General features: G+C 30.7%; 1 protein-coding gene across 1 annotated transcript; it reads left to right on the top strand.

The window, feature by feature from the left end:
* The first annotated feature begins 473 nt into the window (after positions 1 to 473).
* On the top strand, positions 474 to 9502 carry LOC114337604 (cathepsin L-like proteinase). The gene is made up of 5 exons (XM_028288095.1): positions 474 to 634; positions 5131 to 5221; positions 5804 to 6136; positions 7214 to 7490; positions 9185 to 9502. The coding sequence occupies exons 1-5, from the start codon at positions 489 to 491 to the stop codon at positions 9430 to 9432; spliced, it is 1095 nt and encodes a 364-aa protein (XP_028143896.1). The 5' UTR covers positions 474 to 488; the 3' UTR covers positions 9433 to 9502.
* The last annotated feature ends 4741 nt before the right edge of the window (positions 9503 to 14243 follow it).

The following is a 14243-nucleotide window of genomic DNA, read 5'->3' as shown; positions in this document are numbered from 1 at the left end:
AATTTCGACAAAAAGCATCGAAAGAATTTTTTGATTCCCTTGATATAGGCGACCACCACACATGGGGGTGTTTTATTTTGGAGGCGGTGGGGGGTATTTTAGGTAAGGTATTTGAAAAGAGAGGGAGAGGAAATATATCTTGGCTTCAAAACCTGAGAAAGTGGTTCAATACATTGACAATTGGACAATTCTGAATAGCTGCAAGCACAGTTAGGAAAGGATCCTACGGTGCATATTCGGAACGGATAAGCACCGTAAAAAGAAGATCACATAAAAACCACATCTACAAGGATCAAATAAATAAAAAGTAACCCTTATTACTCTATACAATATTTAAAATATGTCGAGATTTTGTAAACGAGAGGGATAATTTATTCGGTACGTATATATTTAATTAAAAATAAAATAATTTAATAAGTATAACCGAAGGTAGTTTTTTAATTTTATCACTAAGTACTTTTCTGAAACGTATTTCGATATTTGATTGTATGCAAAATTGTTTTTTTTTCGTTGTGGAGTATAGTTTTAGAAACACTCGAGATAATATCAAAAGGATCAAGATTAAAAGATTTACTATAAAAGTTGTATTATTTCATTACATCGATAAGTTATATTCTGTTGTTCTTAGTCAAAGGTAAGAAAATCACATAGTTTGTACAATTTTTTATTGATTATTGCATATTGTTTGCTGTCTTCCTATTTCTTGAATAATTTTACTACTCATGGTTAACTTCTTTATTTTTAATCAAATTTTTTATTTTAAGAATTCTTTAATAAATCTTAAATAAATATTCTTTTATGCTATTTTTTTCTTTTTCTCTGTGCTTGTGTTCCTAATCCAGGTTTGTTTCTTTAAATTGTCTGTTTATCTTGTTAGATGTAACATTTTTTGGGTATTTTTCAAGAACAAATTTTTTCTAATATATAATATCCTTAATAAATTCTTAATTTTATCTGACTCATTCATTTTTATTTTTCTTAATTCTTAATTTTTTTTTAATTCTTAATTCTTAAATTCTTAATTTTATCTGACCCATATTAAGGGCAATTTAGACATATTTCATACATTTTAAAATAGAAGACCTTAAAATGTGTCAATATTTTTGAGTTGCGTTTCTGGGATGATTTTATTGTAAGATAGTTCAGTCGGTTACATTAAATTAGTTTCAAAAAATGTGTCATAAAAATCTGAAAAAAAAATGCAATAATGGCAGTAAAATTCTCCTGTTAGTGATTCCACAGTTATTAACTTCGTAATAGTAATATTTCCTTTCTATTGAATTCCTTTTTTAATATGGGTAACCAGATTCAGACCCCACTGCTTTCTTTCGAGGAATTTGCGACGCAATAGTTATTTAACATAATTAGATCCGTGTTAGATTGATTTTTCTCCTTTTACAATCTGTTTCTTTCAGGATTATACGTAAATCTTTGCGTCGAACTCTATGTTTATTTACCATGCATGTTTACATATTTACGATCTATCAAATTCTCTAGTTTTGATATAAGATTTATGTTCACTTATCTTAATGTTTAACTTCAATAAAAATGTATTGACTTCGCATTTCCAAGGTATTTTATTAATACAATTTTTGGTTATCTTTTTGTTCATTTGAAGGTTTATTATTAGATAAAATAGATCTCAATGTGTTTGTTGTTTTAAATGTTGTTGAAATGTTGAATTTATTGCCAATCGCTTTAAGTTTTTCCCAGATGTTAACAAATGTTTCTCCTTTAAGGAAAAATTTTTGATAGAATAAGTACTTAATGATTTCCCATCTTATGTTAAAATTGTAATTTGATTTGTAATTTAGATATCTATTGGTTTTCTATACACCTGAGTCTTATATCTAGTAATTTTCTTTGAGATTAAAACATGCAAGAAAGGTGGTGTGTTATTATATACGCTCTCCATGACAAATGTTATTATTTCTTCTTTATCCTTTATATTATTAAGGAATATGTCTAACAACTCTGATTTATGAGAGCACATTGAGAACATATCACCTACAAATTTTTATCATACAACAGGTTTTAGATTTTGAGTAGAAATAATATTTGTATCGAAATCGTACACAACTACAGGGTGTAACGAAAATACAGGTCATAAATTTAATCACATATTCTGGGGCCAAAAATAGTTGGATTGAACCTAACTTACCTTAGTACAAATGTGCATATAAAAAAAGTTACAACCCTTTGAAGTTACAAAATGAAAATCGATTTTTTTCAATATATCGAAAACTATTAAAGATTTCTTTATTGAAAATGGACATATGGCATTCTTATGACAGTAGCATCTTAAGAAAAAATTATAGTGAAATTTGGACAACCTATAGAAATTTTATGGGGGTTTAGTTCCTTTAAACCCCACCAAACTTTTGTGTACGTTCCAATTAAATTATTATTGTAGTAACATTACTTAAACACAATATTTATAAAACTTTTTTGGCTCTTAGTACTTTTTCGAAAAGTCAGTTTTTATCGAGATATTTTGAATATTTGTCAAATCCATCACATATTTGTATATGGTTAAGTACGATTATGGAGACTTGGTAATAATATGAAAGTTTATGTATGATTTACATTTTTAGGTATATTTTGAACCATATTAAAAAAGAAGCCATATCTCGATAAAAGGTGCCTTCTCGAAAAAATACAAAGAGGCAAAAAAGTTTTAAAAACATTTTATTTAACTAGTGGTATCGCAGTGATAGTTTAATTGGAGCGTACACAAACATTTGGGGGGTTTAAAGGAACAAAATCCCCATAAAATTTTTATGTAAACATATTAAAAAAGAAGCCGCAACTCGATAAAAACTGCCTTACAGAAAAAATACTAAGAGCCAAAAAAGTTTTAAAATATTGAATTTAACTAATGGTATCACAATAATAATTTAATTGGAACGTACACAAAAGTTTGGGGGGGTTTAAAGGAACAAAACTCCCATAAAATTTTTATGGGGAGCACAAATTTCACTATAATTTTTCTTTAAGATGCACCTATCATAAGAATGCCACATATCTATTTTCAATAAAAAATCTCCAATAGTTTTCGATATATTCGAAAAAATCGATTTTCATTTTGTAACTTCAAAGGGCTATAACTTTTTTTCTGTGCATATTTGTACTAAGGTAAGTTAGGTTCATTCGAACTATTTTTGGTCCCAGAATATGTGATTTAATTTATGACCTGTATTTTTGTAACACCCTGTATATTCGCTAGTAATGGAGATACAGCATATAGTCCATTCTTTCACGGTTTTTGCTCTAAATTTTAAAGAACCGCTTGGATTGACATAAAATTTGGCATGCGTATAGCTTGCATGTCAAAGAAAAAAAGTGATATTGTGCCGATGTGTGATTTTGCCCTGGGGGTGACTTTCACCCCCTCTTGGGGGTGAAAAAATATATGTCCAAAATAAGTCCGGAAATGCGTAAACTAACTAATTTTAAGTATCTTTTGTTCTATAGAGCTTTTTCGCCAAGTCAACACTTTTCGAGTTATTTGCGAGTGAATATGTTCATTTTTCAACAAAATAACCACATTTTTAGACGGTTTTTCGCAAATAACTCAAAAAGTAAGTATTTTGTCGAAAAAAATGTTCTTAGCAAAAATATAGCTTATAAAAAAGTTAAAAAAATGGTGTACGCGCTAGGTCTCTGGATCTCGTAGAACTAGAGTTATAGCCAATGAAAAATAGAGTCATATTCACCAAATTTCTAATAGAATATTTCGACGTGAAATATCGAAAAAATTAAGCACTTTTTGGGAAAAACCCATTATAATTTTTTTAAGTGTTTAAAAAAACCTTTATTTCTGTTTTTACAAAAAGTTTCTAGCATTAAATTTAAGCAAGTTACGCTGAAAATAAAGTTGGTCCCTTTTGTTTTTGCAAAAAAAAAATCGGGAAGACCAACTACTAATTAGCAACTTAAATGAAATTAATCGTTACCGCTCCACAAATTATTTTACTTTTGCGTTTATATGATCTGTAAGTTTCATCGATTCAAAGTGCTTATTTTTGAAAAAATTTGGTTTCAAAGTAAAATTTTTAAAAATTTAAATTTTGAAAAATATGCTTTTTTTCAAAATAACTTAAAAATTGTTAGAGATACCAAAAACCTAGAAAAACAAAAAAATTAGATTTGCTTTTCTGAATATCATGTATTTTTTTGTTTTTCTCTTAGACAAAAATTAATTAAGATTTGGTGTTTCTAAATTTGCATACATTCGTGATCAGTGACTCGTTCAACCCCTTTTAACTACAGCCCTTTCAATAGTAAGGACTTTAAACCATGAAACTTACAGATCATATAAACAATATATACACGAGTTAGTTGGGCATCAACACGTTTGGTGTGTGGGCTGTTGAGCCATACCGGTGCACAATACTCTGCAACGGGATACACGAGTCCCAGTGCTGTCGACCTAAGTGTATTCGCTAAGGAACCCCATGTGGTACCGCATAACTTTTGTATAATATTGTTTCGTGTTCTATGTTTTGCCGTCGTCTTTGTAAGATGTTCTTTAAAGCTTAGCGTTCTATCGAGAGTCACACCTAAATATTTTGGGTATTTAGTATGATTGAGGAGTCTGTCTTCAAAGTGGATTTTTAATTGGTATTTAGCCAATCTGTTGTTTAAACACATTATATAAATTCGTTTTCACAAAGATATCTAGGTATATATATGAAAATAAAATTTATTTATGTCTAAATACTCAATAAAAGTACCTCACTACTGATATGCCACACATGGTATATTTTCTATTCCTAATCAATGGAAAAAAGTTGTGAAAAAATGGCAGGAATCATTACAGATGTCTCTATAGTCAAAAAGTATATCCCATTTGTAATAAAATTCGACTGGTTTTATTGTTTTCACAATTTCTAAAAATATTGACTTACAGGGTACACCGTTTTCACTTGCCATCCTCTATATATTATATTATGGAGTAAACAGAAGGACAAAAATATAGAATAAAAAAAATTCACAAATTACTTGGCTGGATAATAGTATGGTAAAATTTACAGGGCAATTATTGGGTCTTTTGTTGAGCCTAGACAAATAATTTTCACATCAAAATTCTTTTAAAGATTAACTTAATATTTCGCATTAAATTTTCAGAAAAATCAGAATGAAGCTGTTCATCCTTGCTGCCCTCATTGTGGCCACAAGTGCCAACCTAGGCGCCTTTGAAAAATGGACCAGTTTTAAGGTATTGATTATATAATATGTTAATTTTATGATTTAACGGTTTAACGGTGATTTAAACGGTATTAATTCTCAATAGATTAAAAATGTAATTTTTGAACCAAGACATCAAAAAGACAAAAAATGTGAAAATTAGCTTAAAATATAATAATTATAAAATTATAAACTGTATCCCATATAAAGTACGTGTCCCCTAGTAATGCTTAATTTTCGAACAACCCATAACTAACAGACAACCAAGCTCTGGGAACAATTTTTTTTGACTGGGGTGGGGGCGTAAATAAACAATAAAAAGTAAAAATAGAAAAAGGGGATGAAAAAACCCTCCCTCGTGTTCTAAGATAATTTTGTTTTCATATTTCATCATAATTTTTGCAAATATTTTTTATTGGCTTTGGAAAGTATTTTGTAGACCACTTTTAATTTTTCAATTATTAAGTATTTCTAAAATAAATATAGTTATTTGTGCCGTTGCTATAAATCAAATAAAAATTTTTGTTTTTTGTTTCCCTCATTGTATCCATAATAACTGCTTCGTAATTTTTTTCTTTTATAAAGCTGTTAATAATTTCTCTCTTTATTCAAGGCAACACATAACAAATCCTACTCCCTTGTTGAAGACAAACTTCGTTTCGCAGTTTTCCAAGAAAACTTGAAGAAAATCGAAGAACATAATGCCAAATACGAGAACGGAGAAGAAACCTACTATCTTGCCGTCAATCAATTTGCCGATTGGTCCAGTGCTGAATTTAAAGCTTTGTTGAATTCTCAAATTATCAACAGACCAGAACTATCCTTTATCGAAACATACGAAGCAGATCCCAATGTTGAACTTGCAAGTTCTGTTGACTGGAGAAACAAAGCTGTTTTGGGAGTCAAAAATCAAGGAAGTTGTGGATCTTGCTGGGCTTTCAGTGCCGTAAGTATTATTAATAACTTTAAATTTTTTTCTCAGTCTTGGGAAGATTTTTGTTGACAATCAAATCATGAAAGCGTTGGAAAATCTAATTCATCAAAAACTTAATGGCAAAATACCTCAGTACAGACTAAAATTAACAATACATTAACAAATATTAAGTCTAAAAGTGCAATTAACATTATCAAATACTGGCTGAGATATGTGGTTTGTTATTCTAGTATCGAAAGATATTGCCGAAAGAAAGATTTAGTATTGATATATGTATCACAAATAAAGACGAGCAAAATCAAAATACGCAAAAAAACAACAATTATTGATTAGCAACAAAGGAAAGTTATAAAGAAAGTAATTATAAAGAAAAACAGGAAAGAACCATCGTTAGTATTAACTAAATTTAATAAAAAAATATATGTACATACTGACATTTAATTGACTTTGACTTGTTCAATTACAAAGTAATCTCTTTATTTGTAATCTTACATTAACTTTAACTTCATAAATTTTTACAGTTTCACCGTCCATAATTGTGAAACATATCGATTAATAGCTTAATTAAAGGCCATTCAACTTCCTGCAAACTGAATAAATTGCCAAATAGTGTTATTCTAATTGTACTTCACAGTGTTGCAATCGTTTCCTCGATTAAATTGTATTTGTAAACTTTTAAAGTTCAAAGTTTTGTTACTATGCAAAAAGGCAATAGACTGATGAATCGTAGAATTTTGGTGAGATTTTAAATTAGCTTTCGGGACTAGTTTGAATCGCTATCTATTTAGAATAGTTACCTCATTGACAACTCTAGTGCGTAAGTCATTGTTTGAAGTTATGTCGACAAGGTGTAGTTTTCACTAGCTGTCAATTTAGGACAGCCTATTATAAAATTTTACCTAACCAACCACTGTAGTGTAATAATTCAGTAGCTGTCAATAAAACCATATTTTTTACTCCATGACTTCAAACATTTGAAACACAAGAAACAGACACACAGCATTATAAAACAATTCGAACCTTATATTACATCGAATTGTCCAGTCCTCTTCTTCTTCTTCTTCGTTAAATATTTAATTTATTTTTTAGACAGGTGCTCTCGAAGGTCAACTTGCCATTCACAAAAATCAAAAGGTCCCACTAAGTGAACAAGAATTGGTAGACTGTGACTCATCAAACTCTGGTTGCAATGGCGGTTTAATGACAAATGCCTTTGCATATGTTAAGAGCCACGGACTTGCATCAGAAAAGCAATATGCTTACACCGGCAGAGATGGTAGCTGCAAAAGAGGATCAAGAACACTTTCTACTATCAGTGGATATGTAAATCTTGCCAAAACTGAAGCTGCACTGGCTAGTGCTCTTTGTAAGTTAACAGCCTTTTTACAGTACTGATTTTAAATTGTGATTCTTTATAATTTGTTATGATCTGCCTGAATCTGTTAATTGAATATCTGATACAGTACTTGTAGCAGGTTAGTTATGTTTGGCCTTCGTCCTCCTGTGGCTTCTCTATTGAGGTTGGCGATCAATATGGCAAATTTCTCCCTGTTCTGGGCTTGATGAATTAAGTCATTTCCTGTTGAGTTGGCCCAATCTTTGGTGTTTCGTAGCCAACAATTTCTTGCATCCTATACACCTTTTACCATCGAGCTTGCCTTCTAATATTATCTGAAGCTGCTCAAATTCCTTATGGCGCATTACGTGTCCTAGATATGACGTATTTCTAATTTTGATAGTGTTGCCTAGATGATGACGTTTGTTCATTATTATCAGTACTTCATTCGTAGTTCTGCTGGTCAAGATTATTCTTAACCCGTGAGCAGTCGCGCCGTTAGAGGAAATCTAACATTTTATCCTTTTTCGTGATAACTGGATGAAAAATTTTGCAACATAACTTTCCACTCGTAAATGCCTCGAGAAAGGTTGTAGTAATGCGTAGGTTTTTTTTTCTTCTTTTTTTTTTCGTTTTCCTTCTTCTTATTATTTTTTTGGAATTTATGGCTTTGGTGAGAAAAAATTAGCTTTAATAATTGTTAGAAATGATATTTGTAACATTACAAGGCAACAAAAATACTATAACATAAAAATTTGTTGTAAGTTTGCATCTAAATTCGTATTGTTAGACAAAATCTAACGCGCGACCCATTAAATGACAGAAAAGAGCGCGACTGTTCCCGGGTTAACATTCGGCAGTACGTCCACATTTCGAATGTAATGACTATAGTAATGAATATAAGTAATGAATATAGTAATAGAGACCACACAGAACACTTTAGTGCTCTCAATATTATTTTGACTAATAGTTTGGTGTCCCAGTGCATTTTACGCATGTTCATGAAACCCGACCTGGCAATTTCAATTCGTCTTCTTATTTCTTTTAAGTTGTCTAGTTGGCAATTTAGCTCTCTGCCCATGTTTGGCCTTACCTGGACTGAATGTCTGAGTATCCTCAGCAAATATTTTAATTACTGAAGATACCTAGGCTGATAGATTGATGACAATGGCGATATTGATAAAAATCTCATTGGTTTTCTTAATCTATATGGAGATTGCCGTATTGTATATAAGAATACATTAAAAAAAAACGAAGCCGAAACAAATAACAAACAAAAGTCCCTGGATATGAAACAGAATTATTAGAACAAATATCATTAAATAACAAAGGTCTCATAAAAGAGGAGGACAAAAGTCGATACATGCAGTTGTAATCCCATATTTTAAGAGGAAAATTACATTTTTAAATAACTAATATTTGACGTTTCGATTTCCACTTCGAAAAAAAGAGTATTCTAAAAATTCTGGGAAGACTGTATAGCCAAGGTCAGGTTATGTATGTCTTTTCAAAAATTTATATAATTGGCCTATATCTAATAGGTCACAACAAGTGTGTAGTCGAAAAAAAATGGTTTGAGGATGAAGTTATTGTGTATTTTGTGTTGCATATATAATATCTATGGTGTGTATTTCTCTTGGTTTTGTTGCCTTTTTTGTAAAAAATTATCGTAGCTTTAATTGATGTAACTTCAACTAGTAACTAGAATTCATTTGTTTTTTCAGCTAGCGTAGGTCCAGTATCCATAGCTGTAGATGCAGATACATGGCAGCTTTATGGAGGTGGAATTTTCAACAATAAAAATTGTGGAACTAGCCTTAATCACGGAGTTCTTGCTGTGGGATACACTAATGACGTCTTCATCGTTAAAAACTCATGGGGAACCAGCTGGGGTGAACTTGGTTACATCAGAATTAGTCGCGGTCACAACTTATGCGGTCTTAACCAAATGAACAGTTATCCCAAATTGTAAATGAGAATAAATAAATAATATACATTATAAATATGTAAGTTTGCATAAAGAAATAAATAAATAAAAATTACATGATTGGTTTTAATTAACTTTCAAACATTTGGTGGAATCAAAAAAATTAAAATCTAGTCACATTTATACAAAAAGTCATTTCTTCTTGGTGTGCTTCATCCGCTAAGTGAAAGTTTGAAATTACCTTAGCGATTATCACTTCGTGATCTGTTACCAGAAAAAGAAATTTGGTTGCTCGTACATAATCTACAATGAAAACAAATTAACGAAGAGCCGATCGCGGCAACAAAAAGGAACAGTGCGACACAACAAACTGACAAGAAATAAGTGACATACAAAAAACAAAAAAACATATTAAGAATTCGAAATATACTATCATAAATATTTGAAACAACAACGAGAATGAGAGAAGGAGGAAGATTCACCTCGACACTCTCTATAACAGTAATAGTGGATATTTGAGATAAATTCAAAAAATTAAACTTTTGCTAGACACATTAATTAAAAAAAACATATTTTTGCTAAACATACTTACAGAAAAAAAATTGGACTGGTAGTAGATAGTATGCGAAGCAAAATCAATAGAAAAAAATTAGAGGATGACGTCTAATTCAAGCTTGGAACAGTATGTGGAGTATCTCACATATCTATGTGGACTATCTCACTACGTCTATGATTTCAAACGGGCAGAGGTTCCGTCACTTGGGAAGACGCTAATTTTTGCATATTATGGCGCATCTAAAAATGGTCTAAGAATTGTCTATAAGCAGGGGCGGATGGGCAAGTAAAATTCTACCGGGAGAATAAACGACGGCGGCCCAAAATTTAAATATATATATATATATATATATATATATATATATATATATATATATATATATATATATATATATATATATACACATATAAACGCTCTTATACAGGCCCGTACAAGATATATTTTGAACGTTTACAAGCCCGCAACTACCTTTTGGAGCCCGACTGCGGGTTTCGAAACGTCGCCCGAGTATCTAACAACCATTGGATTCCCCTTACTTTCTTACCCAACTGGACAAATTTTTGCGAAGGCTTCACAACGTACAGCTTATACATACACTTATACAAAAAGTTTCCAAAATCATGCGGTAGGGGGCGCTTTCGTGTATAAGTTTTATACATTTGAACTATTATATTTAAATAAATCGCTATGAAGCCCGACATTTGACAACGCCGCTGGGCTTGAAAACGTGCGTGAAATTTATTTTCACATATATACCATTGGGCGTAAATCACAATTGTTAGAAGTAAGAACGACACACATATATAAAGATAATCAATCTTAAAAATACTATAAAGAGTGCCTAATTCAATAAAGAACACAAACATCGGTGTAGCTTCTCAGGGACACGAGTGGGTAATGCCCACCTTGGAAAAATCGACAGTATTGGTGAAATATAAAGTTCTCCTTCTTTTCATCTTGAAAACAAAATTTGATACAGTATTTAGTATAAAATAAAACAAATACATTGTTTTATAATAAAACACCCTATACCTATATGTATTGTTAGATATTTCTTTACTCGATTTCATTCAGTAAATTTCCTGCAACAGGTATTACAGATTTAAAAAAAAATGTCTGAAAAACCAGAAAATAATACAAAATAATAAATAAAATATTATATTTCGAATTATGGAAAAAAATTTAAACTGAAAATACAAACAGCTGCAAGAAAAAAGAAGTACAAAAGTAAATACGAGTACTTCATTAAATATTTGGTTAATAGCTATTTTACATTTTATCTTATTTATAATTAATGCTGAGAATGACTAAAATAATTATTAAACATTGAAATAAAATTAAACGTTTATACTAGCGCAGTGCAAGTCTAAAATATTTAAAGTAAATTAGCAATTGTTTAACCTTTATAACAGTTATAAACAAAAGCTTTCACTGTGGCCCACGTCTTATCCTTGAATAAATCTTTATGTTTTTTCATTATCAACTCGGTTTCTTCTTTTCTCGGAGCTTTTTTGTTTTTTATGTGATCTTTGAAAGCTGTTTTCAATACATTTTTTTGCTCTGAATTCCACTTTCCTCGCTTTCCTTTTTTTATACTATTTTCCCTTTCATCTAAAACATAACAGTTTATCTTTCATTCCACGTTCTTTAAATTCTTAGTTCTGGATAAGGAAAAATAGATAATTACCTAATACCGCATTTTTCATTGCTTGTTCTCCGAATTGCTGTTCCCACGTCTCTTCTATTTCATTTTCATTAATATTTTGATCTAAAAAAAATATATATATTAAATCTTCATGCCTGCATATATTAATTTTTTCTAGTAATCCTAATGAAATATCAACCTGATTTGCTAAAGTTACGTGGTGAGTAAAGCATGTTTTAAATTCCTCCATATTTCGTAGATACTAGTTAACGTATTAACTGAAAATTTAAGCATCTATATTTTTTTAACGGGGCGAATTTTGAAAATAAACTGAAATTTAAAAATTTTCATTGCACTATTGTTTGTGTTCCGAATCAATATTACAGTAATGAATTTGGCGCAGTACTTCGTGTTCTAATGACAGCAAATAACAAACGATTTCATTAACCTATTAATTTTCAAACAAAATATTCACTTTTACGGTATTGGAATTTATGTTGTTGATTTTACAAAAAACTTTATTGTCATAAAAAAGTTTCCTTCATTCTGGTACCTTAAAAGAAAATAAATAATTATGAATTTCTTACCATGAAATAAAGGTTTTTCTGCTTCAGTCTCATCCAGCAATGATTCATTGTCTGACAAAGTTATTTCGTCAAGGGATTTTCCTTTATACTTTGCTACTTGTCCACTATTAACAGCGATAAGTAATTTGGCAACTTTTGCTGTCTGATACAAGTCTTGAGGAAGCCTACGAGACAGAACTAGTTAAAGTATCAGAAGTACGTACATTTGAGTATGTAGCCAAGTAGACTGACCTTTAGTTTCTGTTTTTTAAAAGAGGATTGGAAAACAGAACTTTCCCATTAAAAATGTATGCGAAATATGGACAGTGCCACAAAAAATAGGTAATAAGCACGGTTTTTAAATAAATAAAGCAAAATGAAAACGTTTTTGTACTACACATGAATTTTTTTAAATCAAAAATGTAGTAGATACTACTTGATTTTGGTGTAATTTGTTTAATTGGAACAAAAGCAATGAAATTAAGATTTTAAACCCCAAATACTATTCTAAACATATAGGTTCGATCCCCTACGGTGTAAGAAGTTTTTTATTTTTTCTTCAGATGTAAGTTGTTGTATTTTTATATAAATAAACTCAAATTGTCATTTATTTATGACCTGTGAATTATGATTCATTATTCACGACTAAATAAAGTTCATCATTATACTTGATAAAACACAAGTGAATGTAGTTTTTAAATGGTCGTTGATAAAAATGATAAAAAAATTGAATTTATAATTACCTATAATACGATTCATGTGTTTTTTTGGTGTGTCCCATGAAAGTAGCAAACTGTTCCATTTCGTCATCCTTAATATTGATTGCTTGCAATAATGTGGCAATTTGTTTTCTTAAACGGGTTGATGTAAACAGAGTTGTATCCGAAACATCAGCTTTTGTCGCCAGCTTTTTCACAATATGATAGCCACTCAACCACAGCTCTGTGTTAGGATTACCAAATAAATACGGATTTGTCGGAGTCACACAAATACTTCGGAAACTTAGAAGAAGTTCAATGAATTTCTGAAGGTCCGGTGGAAATAAAATTGCAACAGGTCTGCTTCCTTTTCCACCGGTCACTACTCTTTTGTAATTCTTGCACAAAGTTTGTTCAGTTTTTGAAAGACAATCTAGAAACTCGGTTTGCTGGTTTTCACTGACTGTTGAATTATAAGTCTCGGTTTTTAGGTACTGAATTTCCCCAATGTGCTTTCTATTTATTAATAATGTCAATGCTAAGACAGACTCGATCAGCTTTCGATAGTTCAACTTAATGTGGATATTCTTCTTCAATGCATCTGAAGCTTCATGGGCTTCGTTCATTACAAAAGTTTGGAATTTTATAACATCTTGGGTCAATGGCAACAATTTTGGAGAAACATAATTATTTTCCTTTAAATTTTTCAGTGCAAGGCTTGAAATCTCAGATGTCCAATGGTTTTCAATAAGATTTTTTAAACGCTTAATGTCTTTAAGACTTTCTTCGGCAGTAGTACAGATTATAATAGGACTTTTCTGTATAATATTCTTTGTAGCTATGTCACAAACTTGTTTAAGCGTGGTCCCCATGTGTAGTGCCAAACTGCTCGCTTGAAAGGTTTTGGTTTCTTCACAATATCCGCTAATAACTTTTACAGCTCCGACAATATTATCAAAAAACTGTGGTTTCAAAGCATCAAATAGTAGTTGAATTCCAGTTGTATTTCTCAAACTTATAAGAAGTCGTCCCAATTCTCTCATTTTATTTGAGATAACATTTCTTATTTGAGCACAATTGTGCTTTCTTAGCAAGCTTTCAGCATATGAGCAAATGAGCATATCTTTCATAGCAGTTCTTGAAATCTCGTCACTTAAACGCAAAGAAGCAAGAAAATCACCGTGTACACCTGAACATACAGTGAATACTTGTGATAAAGATAAATGATTTTCACGTTTGACAGTTTTACATTTAGATCTGGCAGGACATTGCTTTCTATGTCTTCTTAAATACGTTCTTCTAAAGAATCCCATGCAATCGGGGCAAGAAACAAATAATGATGTATCTACATCTTCAGCTTCCTTGGGTCTTCGTACAGGTCTTATATTATT

This window comes from Diabrotica virgifera, chromosome 7 (assembly GCF_917563875.1).
Source record: "Diabrotica virgifera virgifera chromosome 7, PGI_DIABVI_V3a".
Lineage (NCBI taxonomy): Eukaryota > Metazoa > Arthropoda > Insecta > Coleoptera > Chrysomelidae > Diabrotica > Diabrotica virgifera.
The sequence above is the reverse complement of the archived record's forward strand: the minus strand, read 5'-3'. Positions and strand labels throughout refer to the sequence as shown.

Excerpts from the sequence above, each read along its gene's own strand:
- LOC114337604 (XM_028288095.1), top strand. The coding sequence starts at position 489 with ATGCAAAATTGTTTTTTTTTCGTTGTGGAGTATAGTTTTAGAAACACT. Across the intron at positions 635-5,130 it reads TCTGTTGTTCTTAGTCAAAG|AAAAATCAGAATGAAGCTGT; the intron begins GTAAGAAAATCA and ends TTAAATTTTCAG. Across the intron at positions 7,491-9,184 it reads TGCACTGGCTAGTGCTCTTT|CTAGCGTAGGTCCAGTATCC; the intron begins GTAAGTTAACAG and ends TTGTTTTTTCAG.